The sequence below is a fragment of the Molossus molossus genome, unplaced genomic scaffold (assembly GCF_014108415.1).
Source record: "Molossus molossus isolate mMolMol1 unplaced genomic scaffold, mMolMol1.p scaffold_m16_p_19, whole genome shotgun sequence".
In the NCBI taxonomy this organism is placed as follows: Eukaryota; Metazoa; Chordata; class Mammalia; order Chiroptera; family Molossidae; genus Molossus; species Molossus molossus.
Window position 1 is genome coordinate 27,454,555 of NW_023425354.1, and position 25,391 is coordinate 27,479,945.

Consider the following 25,391-nt stretch of genomic DNA (forward strand, 5'->3'; position numbering starts at 1 on the left):
GCTTGCCTCATCATGCCTCTCTGCCTACTTGCTGCAGGTATCACTGACTCTCTCCTTGGGCTCACCATCTTGAACTTTTCAGAGCCTTTCCACCTAAGGGTAAAGTGTGTAGCCCTACTTGGAAATGATAGCAGTGTACCTCAAAAACTGAGTAACAAGTCCCCTACCCAAACCCAAACCCACTTTCAAACCCAGCAACCACAATTTCTCCCTGGTAGGCATACAAACCAGCCAGGTGTGATTTTCTTATTTTAAACCTTCAAACTAATACAACATTTATGTCTTTGTAAAATTGTTCATCATTTCCTTTGCATTTAAATAAGTGATTGGCATATCTGGATAGAAAACCAAGTATCATGTTCCTTTACTCAGAATCCTTTACACTCAAGGTGAACGGGAGAACAAGAGTGAGAGACTAGGAGACTTTTATTGACCATTTTGCTGTCAGAGTGAAATAAAATTTGGTGACCAAAGAAACAACAAAACATTTTAGTAGCCAGTTAGAACAAGGAGAGATACTTTAACAAAAAAGATTCTGGTGTCAGAAAGCACTGTTGCATGGCTCCCATCTCGCCAGTTACTTCTTATTGTGCCCAAGACATTTTCTCAGTAAGTATAGAGTGTTTGTGTATTTTCTTTCAGCTCAACCAGGTAAGGACAGAATCTTTTTTTTTTCGTTCTTTTTCTTTTCTTTTAATTATTGTCAGCCCACTGCCATTCTTATCATCATCATCATCATCATCATCATCAAAATGCACTTATTAAGCAATTCATTCCACATGATACAGAACACAAAGCATCGCCCAGACACTGTGGTGCCTCTGTGAATTCTACCTGAACCATACCCTGAGGACACAAAATTCTTGAGAACCACATCTTCTTTTCCTGTTTCCAATATTTTTTAAAGGGAATGATGGGCAGAGTACTGTCTCCTTTCTTTCACTTAGGGTCCTTTGCCTTTTATCGCCTTCCTCGTCATTTGATGATACTCAACAATACTCTGCTACCTCCCAATTTGACTTCTTGGAAGGAGGATAAAATACTGCGTTTTAATTATTCTCCCTCTAGCATAAATTCCCACCGGACCAGCAGGAGGGGAGAAGGGTGTAGCCCAAATGCTGCATGGGGCATAGGACGAGATCCTGGGAATTTATAATGCCCCCTGCACTGCTATCCCTCCCCTCAAATGTGAGCTCTGCTGGACCTGGTAATAATGTTTCATTTCTATAACAGCCTTCAAGAGCCTCACGTTTACAGCCACACTCTCCCTGCTGTAATAATTCCTTCTTTCTGTTATTATAGATCTCTTAACATTCTAATAAATTCTCTGTCTCCGTTGTACTCTTTTGGCAAAATAACCTTTCGTGTAGCGTTTCCCTAGCTTGGCAGTGATATCTGCCTCGCTGTCGCCGTAGCCTCTTCTTAAGCTTCCCTAATAACCTTTCCTTGACTGTTGTGATTCCTCAGGGATGTAACAGCTGTTTCTGTGCTTTTATTTTACATACCAGAGAAGATGCCTTCCCTTGGCAGTTGCATCTCTCTAGGGATACAGGAAGCTTTCCTGTCTTGCAGGCAAGCAGCCCAAAGGGACCTTTCTCATTAAGGGCTACAGTGTACGGATGGCCCCCTACCTGCGAAAAGATTCCAAGAAAGAATCCTGCTTTGAACTGACCTCCCAGGATAGGCGCAGCTATGAGGTAGGATGAACTGAGGAGATGGTGGTCCTCATTAGCATTGTAGTTTCCTTCCATGTTGCATGTGAGCCGTGGTTGCTATGCTGAGTTTCATTCTTTCTGTTACCTGCTCATTTTCTACCAAGACCTTCCTTCTTGACACATCCTCACCTTTGCTATGTTATGCCCTCCCTTCTCCTCTCTGTTGCCAGTCTCACCCTAGATACTGCCTCTGCCTGACTTCTATCTCTTCATCCCTCCTCTTCTTGGTCTCACTCCAGAGGTGAGAGTCTTGTCTATCGCAGCACACAATGTAATTCCTCATTCATAGCCTCTAATTTCGTGGCTTTAATTCCCATTCTCTCTATTTTTCAATTGATTATCTTCACTCCTTTCCATGAAATCCAAAAAAAGAAAAATCTTACTGTCAAGTGAAAACTAATTTATTCTCCCATATTCATCTTGCTATCCAAAATAATCTTCCTGTGTGTAGATGCACTGCATATCTTTGGAAAGATTTCTAAGATACTGGTGACAATGATTACTGAATAGTAATAGTGATAACTGAGGGAGTAGACCTGGGTGGGGTAAGAAAGATTTATTCTTCACTGTATTCATTTTTAATATATTTTATAGAATATGTAATGCATTTATTACCTATTACAAAATTAATTAAAGCAATAAAAAATTTCTGACTTTGAGAATATAGTGATTTTCAACAAAAATATATTTGCTTGTGTGTACATACATATTGTTTCCTGCTTGTTGGTAATTTTTATCTTATCATGATTTTACAATAACAGTTTAGAAAGCCGTTAGCTAACTTGTGAAAAGGAAGAAAAAAAAAAAACATGCTAAGGTTAATGTTAAGCATGTATATAATCCTTTGACTCCAAATTTTTCTCAACATTTATCCTTTTATGTTTCTACAGTATCTTAACCCTTATTTTGTTAAATGACCTAGGTTTTCATTATATAATTTCAAAATTGTTTTTAATTTAAACTTTTCTATAGAGTCATTTATAGATATAAATATTACAGATGTATGCACTGGGTATGTTTCTAAGTTATTTTTATTATTCAGTTCTGATGGTGCCTCATCCAGATAAAAATTTTTATGACAAGTCCAAATCCATTTCCCTAGACATTTTTAATACAAATGTGTTTTTAAGAAATCAAGAAGGACAATGTATATTAATAAGTATTAAGCAGGAATATAGGTTTTGTATACAGTACATATCTTTATCTTGCCCTAATGGCCAGATAATAAAAATGTTTTCAGAAGCAGTCATTTCAAGTTGATTCATTTAAAATAAAAAAATTACTAAGGGTTGATGCCTGACTGGCCTGTTTTGTGAATCAGAATGTAGACTTTGTTTACTTCTTCTTTTCTTTGGCCCATTGAATCCAAGTCATTATCATGGTCTGTGGATTCTTCTTCTACAATATCCTTTGGATCTTTCCCTTCTTATTTATTCCCACAGCCATCACAATAGTTAAGTTGTTATCACTTCACCCAGAGGATTAGTTAAATAGCCTTCTTCTGTCTCCAATTTCTCCCTATTTCAATCCTTCCTATCCACAACTACTGAATCTTCCATTCCTTTTGCTAGAATTTACAGTGACTTCCTATTGCCTACATTGTAAGTCTGAACTCCCAGTTTCATCAACTCTTCTCTGACCCGCAACCCTCTAGTTTCATCGGTTATTGTTCTCCAGTCAAGCTTATCTGCCTATCTTCCCCATACACAATGGTCTCGTTCCTAGTCTTTTGCACACGGTTCTCCCTTCCTAAACTATCCAACTCCCTCCACCAGTTTCCTTCCAACAATTCTTTTTAAAATCCAACCAGAACAGTATTACTTCAACAAGCTTCTGTGCTTACTTTAGGCAACAATAATTACTCCCTATCTTCTCTCAATATTCAGCTGTTATCCAATGCTCCTACTTTATAGTGTCCCCATTTCAAGTGTGTATGTGGTCTTCATAACTGATGCATTATTCTTTGAAGTCAGGAATTTTTGTCCGCTTTTTTCCTGTAAACTTTTATCAAATAAATGACTGATGAATGAATGGGTAATCGAATGAATACACATGGACATGAATTCTGGACTCAAATAGCTGTCAACATTGGGTATACAAAATTGCTGAAGGCAAAAATCACTTTGAGTATTTTTGGTCTTTTTTCAAAATATTAAGCAGGCAGAGAATCCTGAGCTTTCAACATGACTCTGAAACTGGATTCACAAGTTACCTCCCTTGAACCTCCCCATAGGACTCATGGAAACTTTAGTGACGCTGATAAATTAATTCACTAATGTTTCTCTAGTTTACAGCTACTAATCCTGCTGAAGCCAGAGACTGGGTGGATCAAATAAGTTTCTTGTTAAAGGGTAAGTATCATTATTATAGAAATAATACTTAAGTGTATTTACAGTTGAAGTTATATGGCATAAATATAATCACAGGCTTCAACATGTGTTTTTTCTGATCCATTCTCCCTTTTACCCTTCCTACCAATCCCTTATATTATAAAAACAAATAGTGCTATGTATAAATCAGAAGGTAAAGAAACTATCAACCTGATAGTTTGATATCACTGGTATCATTCTAGCTCATCCACTTACCTATAGGCAAGACCGTAATATTTATAATCGCTAGAAAAGAAGATTCTGAAACCAGCTCAACTCAATTTAGTGTCTCTTAAGCCTTTATATTCAGGAAAGAAAATTCATATCAAACTTAAGTCATCTAGAGGCAATTTATATCCAAAATCTTTTTGTGGGGGTCTTAGTAGGAAGTAAAAATATAAACTCATCTTGGTGGCCTTCAACAACATTGGACATTTAAAACAAATTTCTATTCCCAACCCACAATAAAATGTCCCTTGCTTTAGGATGAGAAGAGTCCTGCCTGAAGATGTTAAATGACTGCTCTTAGAGTACCCTCTGCTGGCCAGCCTGCAGGCACAGCAGTGACAGTGGCCCAGGAAGCCTTGTCTGGAAATGGCCTGGCAGGTAGAAGCTAACCTTGAGTCTGTCACTTGGCATCAGATGACCCTCATGGTAGTGTACATCACAGCAGGACCCTGCCTCCACAGAAAGGCAGAAACACCAACTTTGTATATGGCCCACAACCTAGGGAGAAGCACGTCAACCTAAAAACACCAAGCCTTTGCATTTCTGTTTTTTATTCTGCTATAAGATTTTATTGTGGATAAAAAGAAGGAAGCACCAGAGCTTTAATTACAAGAATTGCCTATTTTACTCAGTTTATGCTTTTGCTATCAAAAAAACAAACTATTGCCTCTACCAAGAGCATCACGTATAATAGACTGGAACTAGGCAAACATGAACATTGATGGCGAGACTACAGGGTACACTCTCATCTAGGTGCCTTAGATTTATGCGTGTAATATACCCCTAAGTGTGTAAACCTCAATAAAACTCAAAGCAGCTTTATTGAGCTGTACCCTGTGGTACTTTCAGAATTCCACATTGAAGAAATTATTCATTTCATTTTATTTTAAAACAAACAAAATAATAACATATGGTTTAAGCCACAAATGTGTCTTTGATCCCTTCCTCATATGAGGTGGCACCAGAATTCAGATGAAAATCATTGCAAAATCTTTATTAAAAGCCTAATCAAGCCAAACAGTTTTATTGTGTTTTGAAATGAACATCGGATGTCTCTCCATCCTTCCCTTCCCTAGAGTACCCTGACTGTACTCGCCCATCCTGCAGAGGTCCCTCAGCAGGGTTTCAGAGAGCACTCTGTACTACACATCAGAGAATGAACCTTCCCAGTTCCCCATTAAAATAAAAACCAATCTCCCTGCCCTGGGCTCCCCAGCGCTGTAATGGCTCAACATCCTCTATGCAGTGACCCACTTTAAGGTCAGCCAGACTGTACAATTGCAAAAGGACATGGTAACCACATTGCTAAGCCATTCCATTTGGTCTTGTATTGCTGTTATATTTTTTTCCATATCTCACTTTCTCTCCCTCTTCCACTTTTTCTTTTTCTATCTATAAACAAACTTATCTGAAATTCTTCAGTGAGATCATGGGGGAGATGAGCTTCTGACAGCTCAGATACCCTACGGAAGCCACCATAGTTCCCACAGCTCTGTGCACCCTGGAGAACCACAGGCCATCACTCACCTTTCCAGTTTTCCACTTGACGAACAGTGTGTGGCACGCTGGTGTTTCCTCTTCTGGCCTATTTTCTTCCCTTCACCTCGTGCGCTCATTCACACACCCATACTTTTCAGGCTGCTTCATCCTGATCAAGTTTTATTGCAAGGAAGGATTTATGTTGATGGTTTAAACCTGATGCAGTGCTAGTCTGGCCTTTCCTGTAGATTTCCTGCCACCAAGGCCCACATTAGAAATAATAGCACTTAACCTAGTGTTTCATTTTCTTTTGACATGTTTTATTCTCATCCCTCCTCCTCCTTCTCCCTCTTTCCTGCCCTGCCTTATTCTTTTCTTTTTCTCCCTATCTTGATTCATTCTAATCTCTACCTTGGCAGATCTGAATTCCTTAACCATTCCATATGATGATGACGAAGAGGAGGAAGAAGAGGAAGAGATGTATGATGATATTGATGGTCTTGACTCCCAAAATTCTGGTTCCCAACACAGACCCATTATCTTGCCTGGGAGTATAGGATTAAAACAGCCCTCAGAGGAGAAAGAAGAAGAAGATATTTACGAAGTCTTACCAGGTGAGAAACTTTATCTTCTAATTATCTTTTTCGAGTTTCAGAAACTCTTGACCTGGTAAGAGAATATAACTCTGAAAACTCCAGAGGAATCCAAATCTCTAAAGGAGACCACGTAGGGAGCTTCAGTGGAGCCTCCATGATTAGAAGTTCTCCTTTGCGCAGGGAGCAAGGTGAATTGTTCAGGGAGGGTCTTTTGTCTTTACCATGTGAAGTAATTTATTACATATATCAATAAGGTGAAAGAGTTAAGAATACTTATGTTAGTTTTCATTGGTTTACTGTGAGTTTGGGGGTGGATCATCGTAACTCTCTAGTTTCAACTTCTTTTCTGTGTGATTGTGAGAATAAAGGAGAGTTGCCTCAAAATGATGGATATTAAAAGTCTGAAGGAATAGAGATAAATGCTGACAAACCTTTTCTGTAACCCAGTAAAACCCTGATGGAACACAGCTCATTATTACCTAGTTCAGGCATACCATGAATCCAATTGTATCTCTTACAAATAGCCCTAACGTGTGCCCTCTGCCCACCATTAGAGCAGGTAAACTGTACATATTTCTTCTCTTTCAAAGGCATGATAACTGGCATCTCAAAGACTGTAGAGTCATCACTGCTTCCGCAGAGCCACTTCTTGTGGGGATAACAGCAGCTGTTGAACAGTGCAGAACACAGTGGGGGTCAGACTGTAGAAAACTGAAGCCTGAGCCTTTTAATTGTGAGGTAGTTAGACCGCAGGAACGCTGAATCTTCAAGTCCATTCAGAAAGATGGCTCCTGTGGAAATTTGCCAGGCTCTGCTGAGAAATTCGAGTTAAGCCTAAATTTATAGCAATTTAAACTTCAGTCCCAGATAAACTTAGGAACTAAGGTGAAGCTAACACTCGGGCCCCTGAAGACAGGACTGGTTGCTAAAAAGCACCCTGAGTAAGCAACTTGTATTTCAGGACTTCCTCAGAAGAGGGTCTAACCCTATCAACACTGTATTTGTCTCTTCCCTGAAGGAGAAGCCATGTCACTGCTTCCTGAGTCAAGGATCAGGACTGTGGCCACACATTTTATCCTTGCTGGGACCTCACCCACCACCCACCAAGCAGAGTCTGAGTCTTATAGCTCTTCCAGCCTCTGCCAGTCCCAACTTCCCCAGCCTTTTTGTTGTGTTTTATTATGCAAATGATATCTTGGTTGAGGTCGAGCCATTTCTTGTGTCTGAAGTTAAAAAAAAAATGATAATTTCCTCAGCAAGTCATCGTCGTTAATGAAGTTTTACAAAAACAGATACAACCAAAGGAAAATAAAATTTCACAGGTGATAAATTTTTCCAATTTCCCTGGCAGAATTCGATAGGATTGTTAAATTAAGAGTGAAGGTGTCTGTTAGAAAGCAACGAGCAGTGATGGGTAATTTTATAGAGTGGAAAATTGAATCAAATTGCTACATTAAAACACAGCTCCTCTGAGAATCTTCCCTTTCACAGTCTGCTCCATCGCAACAGCAGGGTGCAGAAATGGATCTAATTCACAACGCTCCCTAAAAGGAGATGTACTCCCCATTTTGGCCAGAATCGTCCTAGTGAGCTTGCATTCCACTCACTCCTGCCCAGGCTTGGGGAAATATCCGGGTGACGCTCTACTTTGGGCTACAGCTGTGGAAGAGTGCTCTTAGGAAACCGCCATGAATCACTCAGTCTTCTGGAGAGCAAAGAAGGGCTTTTTCATGTACCATGTTTAGTTCTCAAAGAAGCCATGGAGGAGGGGGCAGATGCTCAGAGAGGGGGAGCAAAGGAGAGTAAAGGGACAGAAGCCTCAGAAAATAAGATGAGTTTGGGATCATCGCCTTACCCCCAGGTGGGTTAATGAATGTATGACTGACTTCTTAACCATCATCTTTCCCTGGCCTTTGAAACTTCTACCCTTCACCAGTGTGGCACTGCCCAGGCTACCAGGGCCTTCCCCTCAAAATCATACCAGGCTGGGTGTTGGAGTGGACTCCAAGGGCATGGAGACTGGTTTGCTTTCTCAAGAAAAACCACTTACCTATGCTCACAACAACTGTCCCTCAAAAGTGAGGAAGGCCACACTGTAGGAGAGCCAGGGTCTCTTTCTGCAGATAGGGGCAATGGCAGCTAATTTGTTAATAAGTTTCCAAAGGACAGTGTTGTACCCAACTAACAGGTTCTTTTCCCAAAACCTCTTTCTATCCATCACAGTTTTTTTTTTCTTTATTGATATTAGAGAGAGAGAAAGAGGACGGGAGAGGAAGAGAGAGATAGAAACATCGATGAGAGAGAATATCAATTGGTCGCCTCCTGCATGCCCCACACTGGGGACTTGGCCCACAACTTGGGCATGTGCCCTGATCAGGAATTGAACTGGTGACCTCTTGGTGCATGGGTCGACACTCAACCACTGAGCCACACTGGGCTATCCATCACAGTGTTTAGAGACAGAATTGGAGGTAGGAATATATTGGCATTTAATTATGATAGGAATATTTCAGCCATAAGTCTCCATCATCTGGCCTGCCATCTACCCCACTCAGACTGTTGCTTCTGAAATTGCTTAGTTTTGCGTGTGCCACGTTACCAGTCCTGGAGGACCTGAAAGGGAATGTGTGCCTGAACATTGCCTCCCCTCTGCCGCCATCTCATAAGACTACCGTTGGAGCTGCAGCATGTGAAAGACAGCATGGTATAGCAGACAAAAGTACTGGCTCCAAGTCAGGATGGACCTGCTCTGCTACCTGCTAGCTGTGAGGCCTTAAGCAAGCTATTTGTCCTCTCTCTGTGTGACTTTCCCACCTGTAAAATGGGAATAACCATAGTTGCTATCATAGAGAGATGCCGTGAGAAATCTAGAATCAATGTGTATAAAGCACTGAGAGCAGAGCCCTGGAATACAGTGAGCACTCAATAAGTGCTGGCTATTGTTAATTTGGTGGAATTTAAATAGGAAGTGTTACTTCCTTGAAGAGTTGGGGAATGGCTAGTTCACCACCTCAACCAACCAGACCTGAGACTATCCAGTTGGGCATTTTCAGCCCTAGGTATGAAGCAGGTGAAATTGAAAATCCTGAGCAGATGGAATGTGGAGCACACCTTCTGCTCAGGCCCATTTTTATTGCGAGGACAGGTGCTGGGTGGAGGGATAGCCAATAGTAATGTTGGATGGAGCTAAGGTTGCATACCCATCAATAGTCAAATAACTTGGTCAGCTAACATTTGTTTCATTATAATAGGTCAATGTGCTTTGTGGAGACTATTTAGCATTGATGGTCTGTTTCCTTTTCTTTGAGATGAGGCCTGCACAAGCCTTATGGTCTCTATGTTGAAGGCCTTGTAAGTGGACTCCTAGTAGAGAGAAAAGTGCCTGTAGTCACATAACAAGTCAATACAAAAATATTTTTTCCTAATCAAAATAACATATAGGTCATCAAATTAAATTCACTACATCACATGAATCATAGGATAATTAGCATTTGCTATGTGGCGAGCATTCTCCTTCCCATGAGAGAAAACCAGAGCGCTCGAGGTTTTCAGCCAAGACCACAAAAATGTTCATCCTGGATCATATGGTTTCAAGGTTGGTGTCCGGTGGGATTTCTGAACATCCATGTCGAGCATATGGGGGCCCTTGATTTTTAAGATCTCATTCGCAGTAGATTAAACTGCAGGGAACTACCACAAAGAAATGCTAAAGCAATATGTGGGGAAATGGCAGGCTTTTTCTTAGCCCTCTCTCACCCCTCCCTGAAATTATTTTACAGGCTAGCACAGGCCCAGTTTCACTATTCAAGATTCCATAAAAGGACAACTTTTATCAGGTTTCTCTTTGTCTGAGACCTCAAGGCCGGAATCCGGCAGGGCGCCTGAGACCATTGAAGAGCTGTAACTAGGGCCTTGCTGCAGCTGCAGTGGCAACAGAATCCGGCTGTGTTCTCTAGAGAGATTTCAGGAGAGCAAACAGAAAGAAAGACAAAGAGCCCTCCCTGGGAATTTCTGTGCACATTCCAATGCTGCCCGCACTGCCCCGGAGGGTTATTATAGACGCAGAAACCAGATTGCTTTAGAATAAAGCGTATAACTGGGTTTGGTATTTTGTTTTTTGTTTTTAATTTGACTCTAATGGAAACAAGCATTCTGTGGAATTATTTTTCCCCCTGTACAGTTGTCCAGACCCACAGGAAGGAGAAACAGTGATTGTAGGAGGTCTGTGGAAAGAAAAAAGCAGACACCAAAAATATAAAGATTATGAAGAAAGCAAATTCCAATTTCATAGAAAAGCAACACTGCACGGGGGGAACATCAAAGAAGAGTCAGCACCACCATCAAGCTCCCTGGCCTTTTCTCTGTCACTCCCAAGCACACTGGGTCCTAACCACACAGTGCTGCTTGGCCAGCACCAAAACCAGAATTAAAATGCTTTCTTCTAGCTAGAATATCCTCCCTGATCTTAGCTGATGAAATCCTACACATTGTGCTCAAATGTTTCTCCTCAGTGACCCAACTGGAATTGAGTTCTGTTTTAGCCCTTACCGCAGGGATTTGTATTCAGGTCTTTCTCCCCTCAATTAGTAGGCGCTCAGTTATTATTCGTGAAATTAAGTTCAGTGCATTCCAAGTACTGCAGTTAGCAGAAATTGAGTTTAATATCTTGTACATCAAGACCATAACACAGAGATAGGATGCAAATATTTTAAGGTAACAGTTGAGATTACCAAATACACACCAGAGAATTAAATGTGTTATTAGCATCTTGCTCATATTTTCTATGTTGTCTAAAGAGGTACTGTAGCATCCACAGATTTATAACATAGTTGTGCATGCTGTGAGTGGTTTCTATTTCCGCTTTTCTGCGTGTTCCCTTTGCACTTCGAATTCTGTCTGTATTTCGGTTGCATCTGTTGCCAGAACACCTTGACATCTGGTTGCACATTGATACAGTTGGCATTTTTTAAGCTTCTGTCATTTTGCTTTGTTTGAGGGAAGTGATCTCCCTCTTTCTGATCTAGTCATTTTTTTAATGTTATTCTCTCTGCATTGGTTTAACCAATATCAGAGCAGCACTTCAGAAAGGAGCCAGGTGTCATGGGAAGCTGGCTCCTCTCTGTGCCTCCAAAGTGCAGTCAGTGTCCTGTTCGTTTCAGCCTCTCATTAGCGTCCCTGACATTGTGCCAAGAGTGTTGATTGAAATCAACTCTCTGGATACTGGTGCTCATTTGTGATGCCCCATGGTTTTCTTACACGTTCACATAGTTAACAGAATCTTCCTCAACTGTTTTCCCAACTGAGATGAGATATTTGGGAATCAAGTAGAGCATTTAATGTAATAAGCGGACAATAATCTTTGGAGGTTAATTTGTTTAAAACCTATGTAAGGTTGGGGTCCCATATGCCCTGTTAGGAGCAAGGACCATTATAATCTATTACTGTTTAAAGTTGAGCTAGCACATAAATTTTAATTCTCTCTTAAATGAAGATGTATTTCAGTAGATGTAATGCTAAGATGCCTAATACTATTCTTCTAAAGAAGTACAATAAGCTCTTTAGTTTAAAATATATATATTTCTCAAAATAATCTCTTTAAAAGTAAAAGCTCACCTTACAGATGATTAAAAATGAGAAATGTGGCTGTTTAACCCACCCTATTCTGTAAGCAAAGAGACTTTTCTTTTTTTCTGTTGCCATATAATTGGTTTTCTTGGCTTTGGAGTTTGAAACATACCAGTTTGATTTCATTGAAGGGTGCAAGATGAATTGTATGCCTCTCTGTTTATATTGTGCCCTCTAAAGCTGGGAAGGTACTAAGAGGTGTGCCCTTCACCACCAGCTGTGCAGGGCATTTTCCTCCCCCATGTGATGGGACCCCCATACTCATTCTTTCAAAGGCCCCGGAGTCATAGCACCCAGTCTCTCGCATCAACAACTAGGCTTCTTGACTTGAGTCCACTTTCAGCCACCTGGGAAGGACAATATTAGATAGAACAGATGTGGGGATGGGAGCTTCCCCATTCACATCCATCACCGTAGAGCTGAGCAGTGGTGGTGAATGATATATAAGATCTATGACCAGCATTCTGCTTTCTTTCTAGGTGACTCCACAGGCTCAATGGGAATCAGAGTATTTGGTCTGGAATTGAACTGCATAGAACATATTTTTATTTTTTCCATTTTTGTTCCATGACTAGATTAAGTGCAATTGCCTGAAAGGATAAAGGAATCAAGTTTTAGTTTTCATTTTTATCATTGCAAATACATTTACATTCTCCTATTTTACAAATGCAAAGAGCAGGCAAGCCACTTTCAATAATTTATTTTAAAATCAATGCTAATGAGGTTATGTCTCGTCAGTGGCCGAGTTTTACAATAAAGTCTGATTTATTTAGAAAAGATCTTCGGTGTAGCTTCCCATCTAATGGTGGTGGGAAGGAGGTGGAGTAGCAGGCACGGTGACCCTCCAACTTCGGATCCAATTTGTAATTCACAGCGGAGATCTGACCCAATTTACATTGATTAGAATTGGGAGGAAGAGACATCTGCACACAGACAGCAGAGGTAGAATAAACGCTCTCTGCAAAAGTGCCTAAGCACAGCAGATTACTGAGCTTGTGGCTTAGTTGCTTGATATCAGCAAAAGAGCTGCTCTCTGTCCAAATTATTGGGTATCTCTAAAACGGAGGATGTACCAACTCTTCTTTTAAGAGTTGTTTTCAATCCTGTGAAATTAGTCCCATGTCAAAAAGGAAAAGCATCATAACAGAGGAAGGAAGGAAGTGGGCAAGTAATAAGAAGACAATGTGCAGAGAATGATTTGTAAAGTGATTTATTTTATCATGATCTATTTCTGGTATTTGATTTCACTCCTCCAGTATCTCATATCTTTATTCCTAATGGCGATGTGTGGGGAACACTGCAGGTGGCAAGTAGGAAATTCTCTGCTGCTTGGTCATATATGGAGATAAGAAGAATTGAGTCAAAGTATCTTGTGGAATAAACATCTCTACATATATAATATTTTTTTACCTTGATAACAGGTGACTTATTTCCCCCAGAGTATCGGTCCTTTGGTTTTTATTTTAGCAGGGGAATTGTATCAATTTGTATGTGAAATCAATTAATTCTTTAATGGTCTAAAATATGTTTATGCTGTTTCTTCTTACTTATGAGCTTAGAGTATATTTTCCCCAGTCTGACATATCAGAATTCATACTGCCCTATAAACCTTATATATTTTTTTTTACAAAGTGGGGCAACTATCCCCAAGCCATCTCCTTAAAAAGTTCCATTCAGTGGCATAACTATGGGGAAGCAAGAGCAGTAAATGGCCTAAGGCCCAGAAAGAGAAAGGAAAGGAAATATGGCTAGAAGAAACTAAGTATTCAGTCCTAAAAATGTTACTTATTATGCCCCATTCACCGTGTGTGTGTGTGTGTGTGTGTGTGTGTGTACTCATGCTTTCTCTGTAAAGGCCCAATGTTATCAGATAGCATGAAGTCTGAGATGAAGCAGGTTAATGAGGATAAGACACACAGGCCAATCATGTTGTGACTTTGACCATAGAAACACTTGACTGGAGTTAGACAATAGCACTGACTTAGAACCCATTGTGTACCTGTAGCAATTAATTAAAAGACCATTCCAACTGCCCTCAGGAGCTTACACTCTAATGAATAACACCAGTAAAAAGATAACTACAAGCCCCCAGTACTAGGAACATAAAATTATGTACATGACCAGCTTCTGTTACAGCTGAACAAAGCTTGAAACATTAAGGACTAATTAATCATGGAAGGTTTAAACGTGTGCTCAGCTTCGCATGCGGCATGTAGGCGCGCGCATGTGCGCGCACACGTGTGCTCTAAGTCTGGACATTTATGTGGAGATAATACATTTTGAAGAGGATTCCAAAAAGGGAGAAGAAATAGGGTTTGAGGAAAAGAATTAGGATTTAGTGATAGGCACCTAAATAATCATTGGATTAGAAACTCTTCGAGGGCAGGGATGCTGCTGGGCTTGTCCAGTTCCTAGTGCAGCACCTTACATATAGTAAGCACTTTAAAATGTTTGTGAATGGGCTGGTCCAATTGTAGTGGGTTATCAGAACTTACTAAAACGTTTGTGAATGAATGAACAGGAAGGGAAGGAGAGGGCCTGTTTGAAAGTAAGAGTTTGTTGTTGTTTTTTAAAGAACATGGTAGCCCAGCAGTGTGGCTCAGTGGATTGAGCGTCATCCCTGGACTGAGAGGTCCCGGTTTGATTTCTGGTCAGGGCACATGTCCGAGTTGCAGGCTGGATCCCCAGTAGGGGGGGACGTGCAAGAGGCAGAAGATCCATGTTTCTCACATCAATGTTTCTATCTCTCCCTCTCTCTCTAAAAAATAAATAAAAATAGAAAAGAACATGGTAATTATTTCCTTAAGTAAGAGAGCACGATGAGTTCAGAGGTATAAAGAACACATGACTATTGACCATCAACTGCTAATGCTGATGATGTTTGTCCCCTCAGATGACGAGCATGAGAATGAGAATGCTCTAGAAGAGGATGAGAATGGCAGTGGACAAAAAGGAGGTATGAGAGCTTCATACATGTACAGGCACTGAGCTAGACAGTGGGGCTCCCGACTAGAGAAAGTACCTTTCTTATATTACAGGACTCACTAATTAACAAAATACTGGTGTGTCGACCTCAAAAGCCCCAAATAAGATAACTGGATAGGGAAATATCTTAACTTTAAAATCAGCCAGCCATTCATTTTAATTAATGTTCCCAGAACAGTTAAGATCTATCCTAGAGAGGGTGGAAACCAAACCAGATATTTATTTCTTCCTATCAGTATTTCTGAAATCAGTACAGGGGAAATAGAATTGCCTCATCTCTAAGAGATCAGAGGATTGAGAATGGAAAGAATGGAAATGTCTCCTCTCTGAGAGGCCTGGAGATTGCAAGTTCAGAGGGGAATGGAAATGTGTCAAATCTGAAAAGTGAACATGGGGTGAAGGATAGAATTGCTTGGTGATGCTGACTTCTGATGGCCTGGTTTGATTCCAGGCACATTTGGAAATGAATATGTAACAGGTTTGTTGAATACAAAATTACATCTTATTCATCTCAGACTGTTAACCATGCTTCAGGCTGCTAGTGAGCCCATCCTTTCTAAGGTCAGGTGCTCCTCTAAAGCCTCCTTAAGTGGACCAAGGACCTATTCTGTCATTGTCAGTAAAGGAATGTGTGTTGCAAGGGCCACCTCAAGGACATTTAATTCTATCAACAGAGTCTAAATTGTGGCTGATTTTTTCTTAGAGAGTCTGTGAAAGTCTTAAGCCTAGGAAGTATTTTCCTCTTCTCCTCCCTGATCCCTCTCCATTTCTCTGTTACTATTTTTTCCCTTTCTCTTCTCTCTTCCTTTCCTTGTGCCTTTTCTTCTCTTCTTTCTCCATTCAGCAAAGCTCCTTACCTTGGTTCATGCTCTATGGGAAGTAAATATGTAACAGGTTTAGTGAAGGAACCAACTTCATAAATGTCCAACTTCTCCCAAGGGAGAGAAAAGACAGCAAAGAGTCATGTGCCAAAGCAGGAAAGAAAGAAAGAACTGAGGTGTGTGTGATGCAGGAGTGTTAGTGTAGCTTCAAGTAAGTGCCTCATAACGATAAACACAAGATTTAGTCCACTCTAAAACCTATTTTCTACTGTTTTCTACTTGCTGTACAGACTTTTAACAGAAAATCTGTTTCCTGACCAATCCATGCCCTGTGTATCTCTTTTCTCCACTGATTTCCATCACCGGTGCAGGAAGGAAACACTTCATGTGGACAGGTTGGGTGGAATAGCTGGAAGCTTCCTATGGCCAACTTTATAGTAAACTTCATTCAGGAAGCAGCAGTCTTCTGGCAAAAGTCTAAAAATTTAGTTTTAGACTCCTCCTTCATCTCACTTCCTCCTTCTTCCTCTCTTTCTAAGGTTCTATCTGGGGGGTGGAGGAGATTTATTTCTTAACTGTTCCAGCAGCTATAATTCAAGTAGCTTTTTTTATATTAAAAAACCCTTTTGTTCATGCTTCCTGCCTCCAAAATAGGTGTTGTTAAAGTGTAGTGAGCTCTAAATATGTTTCTGTGGTTTATACTTCCCACCAGTTATAATGATTGGTGACTTAGTGATTAAAAAACAGAAGAGGACTTTTCGCTCTCTCTGCAGAATCTGAGGCAGGAATTTTTATTATTTGTGTTTACTTATTTATTTATCAAATTTATATAGTGCCTTTTTTCCAAAGGAGCTGTAGAAATGGCAATAAATATGTAACATGCAAATGTCATCACTTAGTGTTATAACAGTAAAATACAGAGATGGGGGAAGGGTAGGCAGCCCCACTGAAGGCATGTAAAAGGCAGGGAGCTAGCTCTAAGACCATGTGAATTCTTATGTAATAGACAGGCTATCTAAGTTCGGTTCACTTAGTTTTCTCAGGTGACACATGCCTTTTGAGGGGGAAAAAAATATTTTCTCCTCAAAGATACTATGGTTAGCAGGGTTACTTCTAAAATCTATTTTCTCTACCATTCCAGGGATCCTGTTCCCGGATTGCTGTGCTTTCCCCTAATGGAATTGCTAATATTTTTAAAGCCCAACTAGATCGTATCAGTAGAGGGAAGAAAAGGAATTCAGTTTGTCCTTATTGGGTGTTAATGACCCTGTAAAATGTAATTTCTTTTATTTTATTCTGTTACCTAGAAAATCTATCACAGCCTTGTACTATTGATTGTTCAATCTATAAAGAGCTTGGTTTACAGCATGACTGTTAGTAACAGGGTTATTTTAATGAGTGACTCTTCAACACCTCAGATGTTCACTAAATTCCAACCCATCAGCCCAACAGTCTAACACTAAGTGTCTTCGGTGATGAGAGTTTATCTCCTTTCCCCATCATGAGAAGGCAATGTTCAGGTAACCAAAAATAAAGCTCCTTCTGTGTTGTTTATATGGAAACTACTGGCCATTTGTTTGAGTATGCCATGTCAAATAAAAAGCAGAGCCGGAGACACAAATGATCCTTAGATATATCAAATCTCTGATCAAGGAAGATCTTGAAACAGTTTATTTTCACTCTGAAATTGTGGGCAAACTCAGCCAAAGAAGAGCCCACATTCAGTAGTCTCTGCAGAGTAGGAAAATGGTCACTGAGGAACATTCCATCTCTGAGGCATTCTTTCCACTTTGGTGCCCGCCAGTGGGGTGAACTATTACACAAAAGAAACAGAGGGAAGCCGCAGAGGTATTTGCAGCTCTAACTTTTTGAAACTTATTTCCCAAGACCAAACATGAGTTAATCATCAGCCAGCTACAATTTTGGCCCAATAAAAGGAGCACAGGAGATGAGAATCTGGATCTGTGGGTGTTCCCACTTCAAGATCATAGTTATAATATTAAGGAACATAATAACTTCAAAACTTAAGATTAAAGAGCTATGAAAACCAGCAAATGGTATTGTTCGGTTGCTCTTCCTGCTCTGATGTCATAGTCAATGAGCTTGGCAAATTTTTTTATGTGTTTTCTTCTGAATTAGTTAATATGGTATCAGACTGAGACTGCTTTAATGGACTGAACATGGAGGCCTTTTCAAGACCCTTCCAGTGGGTCACTGCTTTGGCCTTCTTTGTCCAAGTCTTACTAACTCAGGCTCTAGTAAGGACTGGCTTTGTGTGTCTTCTCATTATGCCTCTCTTTTCTATAATTTGTTAAGTGGTTGTACCCAATGCCAGGCCTTGTTGGCACAGTCCTTTTTGCTCATCAGGAAAATGTAAACACACACTGACCTCCTTTAGCCTCTTCTCTTGGTCACAGCTTGAATTCTGCATCTACTACCCAGTGTCCCCCAAACAAAAGCCCAAGGTGATATGTGAACTCTGGAAGGAACACAGTCAGGTTCTGTTGTCCCTAAGGAATCCTTGAGACAGAAAGGTGTCCTTTCACCGTAGAACTCTCCATGTCACAGAAGCTTGTTTTCAAATATTAACTCTGTCAACAATAGCACCAACTTGGGCTCAGTAACAGGAGAACTTACTATCACTGGTTATAAAGAACTTGGTGTGGAATGACAAATGCTTTGCAGTAAATACCTAGAAAAGAGAGAAAAATAATATTTTTTTAACTTGGCCTGTTGCTATTTTTTCTATGACATTTTGTTTGCTTGGATTTTAGCTTCTCTTACGTGAGATAAAGAAAATAAGATGTTGCCCGCCCCCCTTTTTCCTCTAATAAGTCTTTCTCAGCTCTACTAGCAATTTAAGTGCTATGATCATACCCATTAACTTCTCTATCATTGTAATTGTTGTTAATTGTTATAACTGTTTTAGTTATTAGTGGTGTCATTATTGCTCTAGGTCCTCTGTCTGTTTTATGCTGAATATATTAGTGCTTTGCTTTTGAATTACCAGGCTTTATTTAGTGCAGAGTTACATTTTTTGGAGAGACATTGAGAAATACTGGCATTAAGCTTTATTCTTTTGTTTTTCCTTCCAAATGGACAGACTGGAAAAAAATAATTAGATGGAATAATGTCCTCAAAATGAGAATGAGGATGTTTTGAATTAATTAAATGATCAGAATGCTGCACCATTTCTGATCTCAGACTGCTGCCCGAGTAGTATAAACTTAAAGGAAACCCGATCCAGCCCACAGAGGCAGTCCTCTCTCTGGAGCTCCCAATTCCTCACTGATCTAGACATCAAAATCTTCTCATGCATTCACTTGTTACAGGATGTGACTGTTTAATGGTACCTCCCCCACTGGATGGTAGGCCTGAGGGCAGGGACCAAATGTGGCCAATGCAAAATTCCCAGCATCTAGCAGAGTCCCTAGCACTTAGTAGGTGTTGTGTACATGTTTGTTGAATGCTAAGGAATGAATGCAGTGAAGCTGTGTACATACTTACACATGAATACAAACCACACATGTTAAACGGGAAGTCTGCACTACAAAATCCAATCTTGTCCAGTTAAGGTATTCCTCCTCCCTGATTTCCTTAATACGAGAATATTTCTGTCTAAATAGCAAATCTAACCTGTCCCCCAGTTTTAGCCCTTTATTCTGCTTATTTTTCAGAGCATTTTTTTGGTATGGTTCTGACTATTGCAGTTCTTGGGTTAGGCTGACCTGTCTCCTGGATTCCTGAGCTCCATTTCCTTTTGGCCTTCAGCTTATAAAGAACTGAAGGCATTTTCTATCTTTACTTTTTCTTGGAAGGTTTTCCTTTCCCTCCTAACTTCTTGCTTTCTCTGTGATCTATTGTGCTTTTAGAATAGGTCTTTTTCCAGGTGTTCTCCCCAGGTGCTTTATATCCTCAATATCAAATTATTTATTTCCATGTATACCCAAAGGTACTCATAATCTTAAGTGCTATCCTATATCCAGACATATGGGGAGCAATACCCCCCAGTGACCATCTGCTAGGGCCAGAAAAAGCCAAGATAATATTGTCAGTCTTAACATTTGGATATATCAAGTTATGTTTTTAAAATCTATTTTTATAAAATTATTTTCTCTGCCATATTATATTGATGTCAATATACTTTTTATCCCTAAATTTAGTCAAACTCTTGGGGTGATTAATCAACTCTATTACAACTGAAAATGCATTAATATATCTTCTGGGAAAACTTTTACTTTTCAGGGACTGATATTTCTCTATTATTTCATCCACTGATATCCAAGAAATATATGCTTTGTCCTTTCACTAGTTAGCATTTTTATCCCAAAGTGTTGTTTCTTCCAAAAATATTCTTAACCCTGTGGCAGAACGTTTCTAGCATAGTTATCTGTTTGCTGCCCTCTGTTGTCTACTGTATATACAAACCATTTTCTGTGTAAAGAAAACATGCCTGATTTTCTATATGGTTAACATTTTTACTCTGTTTGTAATATCTGAGTCTTAACGAAATAGCTCTGTCCCGCCTCTGTTTTTGTGCACTTTAAGATTCCTACTAAAGTTCTTTTCCAGAGACATATATATGGATTTTGTTCCCCTGTGCCTTTATTATGTGAATTGCTCGTAAGTTAGTAACAAGCAGAAAAAAGGAAATATAGCCAGGCCTCTGTCCCCCTACTGCCCACTTGCCCCCATCTATTCCCATCCTCAGCAAGTAGCTCCATTATCCTCACAGGAGGGTTAAGACAAATGAAAAGTGGAAACTGGTAAAATAGGGTCCCCAAAAGTCACTTAAATTTTCATTAGAACCCAGGACTCCTGACTCCCAATGGTAGGAATTTCACCTTTGGTAGGTGCTTTGCTTGCAGCTCTCATACATAGCATCCTAAGGGACTGGGGGCACTGCCACATTATCCCTGGTCTGGTGGGCATTAGCTCTCCTGCCGTCCAAATCCCCAGATCCCCTCCCATTCTGTACTCTAGTGTTTAACCTTTCCGGGTAGAAGAAGATCAATACAAATTCTTCATTGTTAAGAATCGATGGCTGTCCTGTGGCATCACTGCCATCTAGTCTTGCTGAGAAGCTCAGTAAATCTCTCCTGCTGCTTCTGAAGCTTGGTTTGTCGTCTTGAGTTGCTTTCATTTTTAATGCAGATCACTTTGGTTTCTGTTCCCCTGGGGGCTTGCAGATAAATCTTGGCAGACGTGTCCAGGGTCTACAAATGAGATGCTGGAAAAGGGCCAGCCCACCCAGAATTTAGTTGTAATGGATGAGACACCCCCTTGGTTCCACTTAAAGACTGGGCTATTTGTTTCCGTATTTATTGGTGATTACCTCATATAGTACCTGGGTGGGAAGTGCCCAGGCTAAAGTTCTGTAACAGAGGCCAACAAGTGAGACTGTGATGCAGACACATGATGGTTGACTCAGCCTCTCTTGTAAATAAGAAGTCAGAGATTACCCCATTCCTTTAAATGCATAATGAAGAGAAGCACTGATGGTTTAGACGCCCAGGATCAACTAAGTCTAGCAGGAAAACTCTTTGTGCTGCTTACTTACAAACCAAGTGAAAAATCACCTGCCTGATTTCCTTTTGTTAATAAATGAATATATTTATCATATTATTGAACAGCATCCGACTAAGGGTGATCTGTAAATATTTAATGTTAGTTAATGATCTCCTCCCATAGTCCTTTGCTCATGCTGAGTGTTTAGCTGTATCTCATCCCAACCCCCCTGAATCTCAGGTTTCCTAGGGGCAATATCAGAACCCTGGTTTCCATTTGCAGCAAAAATGTGGGCTCTATGGAAAAAGACAGAATCTTTATAACTTTGATTTCTCCTCTCTTTGATCAGTGGACTATGCCAGTTATTACCAGGGCTTATGGGATTGCCATGGTGACCAGCCAGACGAACTGTCCTTCCAACGGGGTGACCTCATCCGCATTCTGAGCAAGGTAAGGACATAGAATATGGGGCTGGGAACAAAAGTTTATTATTTCACTCTTAATGATGTAGTCACCATAACCAGAATTATTCCGTGTCATATACTTCTCTTGTGTATATTACATGGCTCCCTCACACATCAATTCCCATTGATTTATAATTCTTAGGGAAAATTTTAATTGAAAATTCAGATCCAGGAACTAATTTTCAAATTTAAAAAATACAATAAGTAAGACATAATATTAAAACTATGCCAATAAAAATTTGATCTTTTAGGGTCTTGTGATGTTTAAAAGGTCATCACTATGTACATAATTTATTACCTTATAATACTCTTAAAAACATTCTGACTAGGTCAGCTGCCTTATTATTTCATTTATAAATAAACAAGCCCTGGCCAGTTTGGCTCAGCGGTTAGAGCGTCGGCCTGTGGTCCCGAGAGACCCGGGTTCGGTTCCCACTAAGGGCACGTACCTCGGTTGCAGTTTGTCCCCGGCCCTGGTCGGTAGTGTGGTTGGCAGCCACTCGATGTGTCCCTTTCACATCGATGTTTCTCTCTCTCTCTCTCTCTTCCTCGCTCTCCCTCCCACTCTACCTGAACAAAAAATGTCCTCGGGTGAGGATAAAAAATAAAAAAATAAAATATAAATAAACAAGACTGTAATATAATTATGTGGGGGGAGGAGTCAGAGCTAGCTACCTCAATTGGTTTGTTCAAGTGCTAATAAGGCCAAGATAGTGATTCAAACCCCAAAAGTGTCAGCTAACTTTATTCTCTTCCTCAGTCACAAAGTTAACCCCTAGCCCCAGCTAATCATCTCACAAATAGTGTTGCTGATCATAAAAGAATTGGGGGGAAAAAGGACAGATTATCGCCCTTGCTGGCATGGCTCAGCGGGTAGAGCGTCAGCCCTCGGACCAAAGAGTCGAGAGTTCATTCTGGTCAAGGGCACGTACCTCGGTTGAGGTTTGTTCCCAGTTGGGGTCGTGCAGGAGGCAACCAACTGATATGCCTCTCTCACATCCATGTTTCTCTCTCCTTCCCACTCTATCTAAAGATAAATGGAAAATATATCCTTGGGTGAGGATTTTTTTTAAAAAAAGGATAGATTATTATAAATCCTCCCATAGTGTGAAGAAGATTAAGAATTTATGGGCTACTGAGGAATCAGCAGCAGCATCTTTGTGAAAGACTACCACGTATTCTATGTAGGTGGACTAAGGAACTAGGTCCCTGAAGAAAACTTTTTTTTTAATGCAAAGTTATCTATTTTATTTACTTTTTTTATCCTCACCCAAGGACATTGTTTTTGTTTTTTGTTCAGATAGATTGGGAGGGAGAGAGAGAAAGAGAGAGAGAGGGAGGGAGAGAGAGAGAGAGACCTCGACATGAAAGGGCTCATCGAGTGGTTGCCGGGGACAAACTGCATCTGAGGTACATGCCCTTAGCGGAAACCAAACCCTGTCTCTCTGGACCACAGGCCGACGCTCTAACCGCTGAGCCAAACTGGCCAGGGCTGAAGAAAACTTTTTTAAAAGTTCTCTCTCTTGCCCAGGCCAGAGGCAATCAATCAATGTGTCTCTCTCACATCGATATCTCTCCCCCCCCCCTTCTACTCTATAAATCAATGGAAAAATATCCTCAGGTGAAGATTAACAACAAAAAGAAAATGTTCTCTCTCTTGCCCTGGCCAGTGCGACTCCGTTAGTTGGAGCGTCATCTTGTATACCAGCCCTGGCCGGTTTGGCTCAGCGGTTAGAGCGTCAGCTTGGGGTCCAGAGAGACCCGGGTTCGGTTCCCGCTAAGGGCATGTACCTCGGTTGCAGTTTGTTCCCGGCCCTGGTTGGTCGTGCGGGTGGCAGCCACTTGATGTGTCCCTTTCACATCGATGTTTCTCTCTCTCTCTTCCTCTCTCTCCCTCCCACTCTGTCTGAACAAAAAATGGAAAACTGTCCTCGGGTGAGGATTAAAAAAAAAAAAAAACATCTTGTATACCAAAAGGTGGTGGGTTTGGTTCTCTGTCAGGGCATACACCCAGGTTGTGTGTTTAATCCCTAGTTGATGTTTCTCTTTCACATCGATATTTGTTTCTCTCTCTTCCTCTCTCTAAAATCAATAATTTTTTTAACTTTTCTCCCTCTCTATGAGGTCAATCAAGATCTAGAAACACAATTTTGAAACAGACACACTGTTCTTCGATGAGTATGTGGATTCCATAAAGGAATAGTGAAAATCCACAGTGTCATTAACCTATCATTTGCTGTGTATCTAAGGCAGTGGTTCTCAACCTTCCTAATGCCACGAACCTTTAATACAGTTCCTCATGTTGTATGTGGGTGGATCTGCATGTGGGTGGACCTGCCTGGAAGACCGATAGAGGAACAATGTCTCTGTTCCTAAGACCATCCGAAATATGTTTTCCAATGGTCTTAGGCGAGCCCTGTGAAAGGGTCATTCGATCCTCAAAGGGGTCGTGACCCACAGGTTGAGAACTGTTGATAAGGGTTTGTCTCGATTTGAAATATACCATAAGCTCCTTCAGTGGTTCCAACAGAGTCCCCTCTGAACCAGGACCAAATTTAGACCTCACCCTTTCCAAGAGAATAAGAGGCCTGCATGAGCCTAGCTCAGTAAGATCACAATCTTCTGATGATTTCTTCCAGAGTCCTAATTCAGCACCACCATAGTGCCATTCCGGTGCAGCTCTAATATACCAAGAATAAATTGGAAGCAAAGAAGGGAGTGGACATTGGCCTGATTGGTATTTCAAATGCCCGAAAGCAAGGTTTGCCGTGTAATAGAATTTGTGTACATTACCACGCTGGCATTATAGGGGTAATCGAGTTATCCACTCAGGTGTGACCAGGCCTCTGTTTGCCCAGAGCCTGCAGGTGAACAAATTAACTGTTTACATTGTCTGAGGTGCCTGCAGCAGGAGGTAGGAGAACAGAGCCAGACTGTCTGCTGGCCTTCTCTCTCTGTCATGATTATTTTGTTTGTTTTGCATGTCTTTTGCCTTTGTTAATGGCTTCTCACTGGGGGTCCCTTTCCTCCATTTAGAAGGGGCTGTGTGGTGACTTGCCCAGCAATAAGGAGCTGTCTATAGTTACCATGTCTGTTGTATTTTTAAGAGGTACCAAAGAACATGGGGAGCCTCCCCAACCTGTTTTTTTTTAAACCAATCCCCCTAGCCTTCCTCCATTAATAAAAGCTAATATGTCAGAATTTAATTCAGTGAGACTACCTACCCTGGTTCTATCAGGCTTCTTTGTCCATCTCTGGAAAATCATGAGTGCATTTCATCCCTTACCATTGTAGTAACACATTTCTTCCCCTAAAAGTCACACCAGCTGCCTCCCTTCTCCATGCTGCTAATTTCTGCATAGCAGAGAAGAAAATGAGAAACTAGAAGCTCAACTAAAGTTTCCCTCATAAAGCTTCAGTTAACATTGGCTGGGGGAGTCTTTCAGATTGGATTTACCTTTATTATATTACCTAACTTAATAAGAGTCCTTGGACAGGAAGGAACCTTAAAAGGCCACCCACTCAATCCATTCTCTTGCCTCTAAGAAACCCAAATTAACTGATTCAGACAGATAGAAAAGAATATTCCACTACCGTTCTC

At 40.6% G+C, this 25,391-nt stretch overlaps 1 protein-coding gene across 1 annotated transcript in view; it reads left to right on the top strand.

Moving 5' to 3' along the window:
- The window catches only part of SKAP1 (src kinase associated phosphoprotein 1), a 287,139-nt gene that overhangs the window by 241,389 nt on the left and 20,359 nt on the right, over positions 1–25,391 (top strand). Inside the window, exons 7-11 of the mRNA XM_036267707.1 lie at positions 1,573–1,697; positions 4,003–4,066; positions 6,211–6,405; positions 14,906–14,968; positions 21,676–21,776. Coding sequence (XP_036123600.1) covers positions 1,573–1,697; positions 4,003–4,066; positions 6,211–6,405; positions 14,906–14,968; positions 21,676–21,776 — 548 coding nt within the window. The remainder of the gene's footprint in view (positions 1–1,572; positions 1,698–4,002; positions 4,067–6,210; positions 6,406–14,905; positions 14,969–21,675; positions 21,777–25,391) is intronic.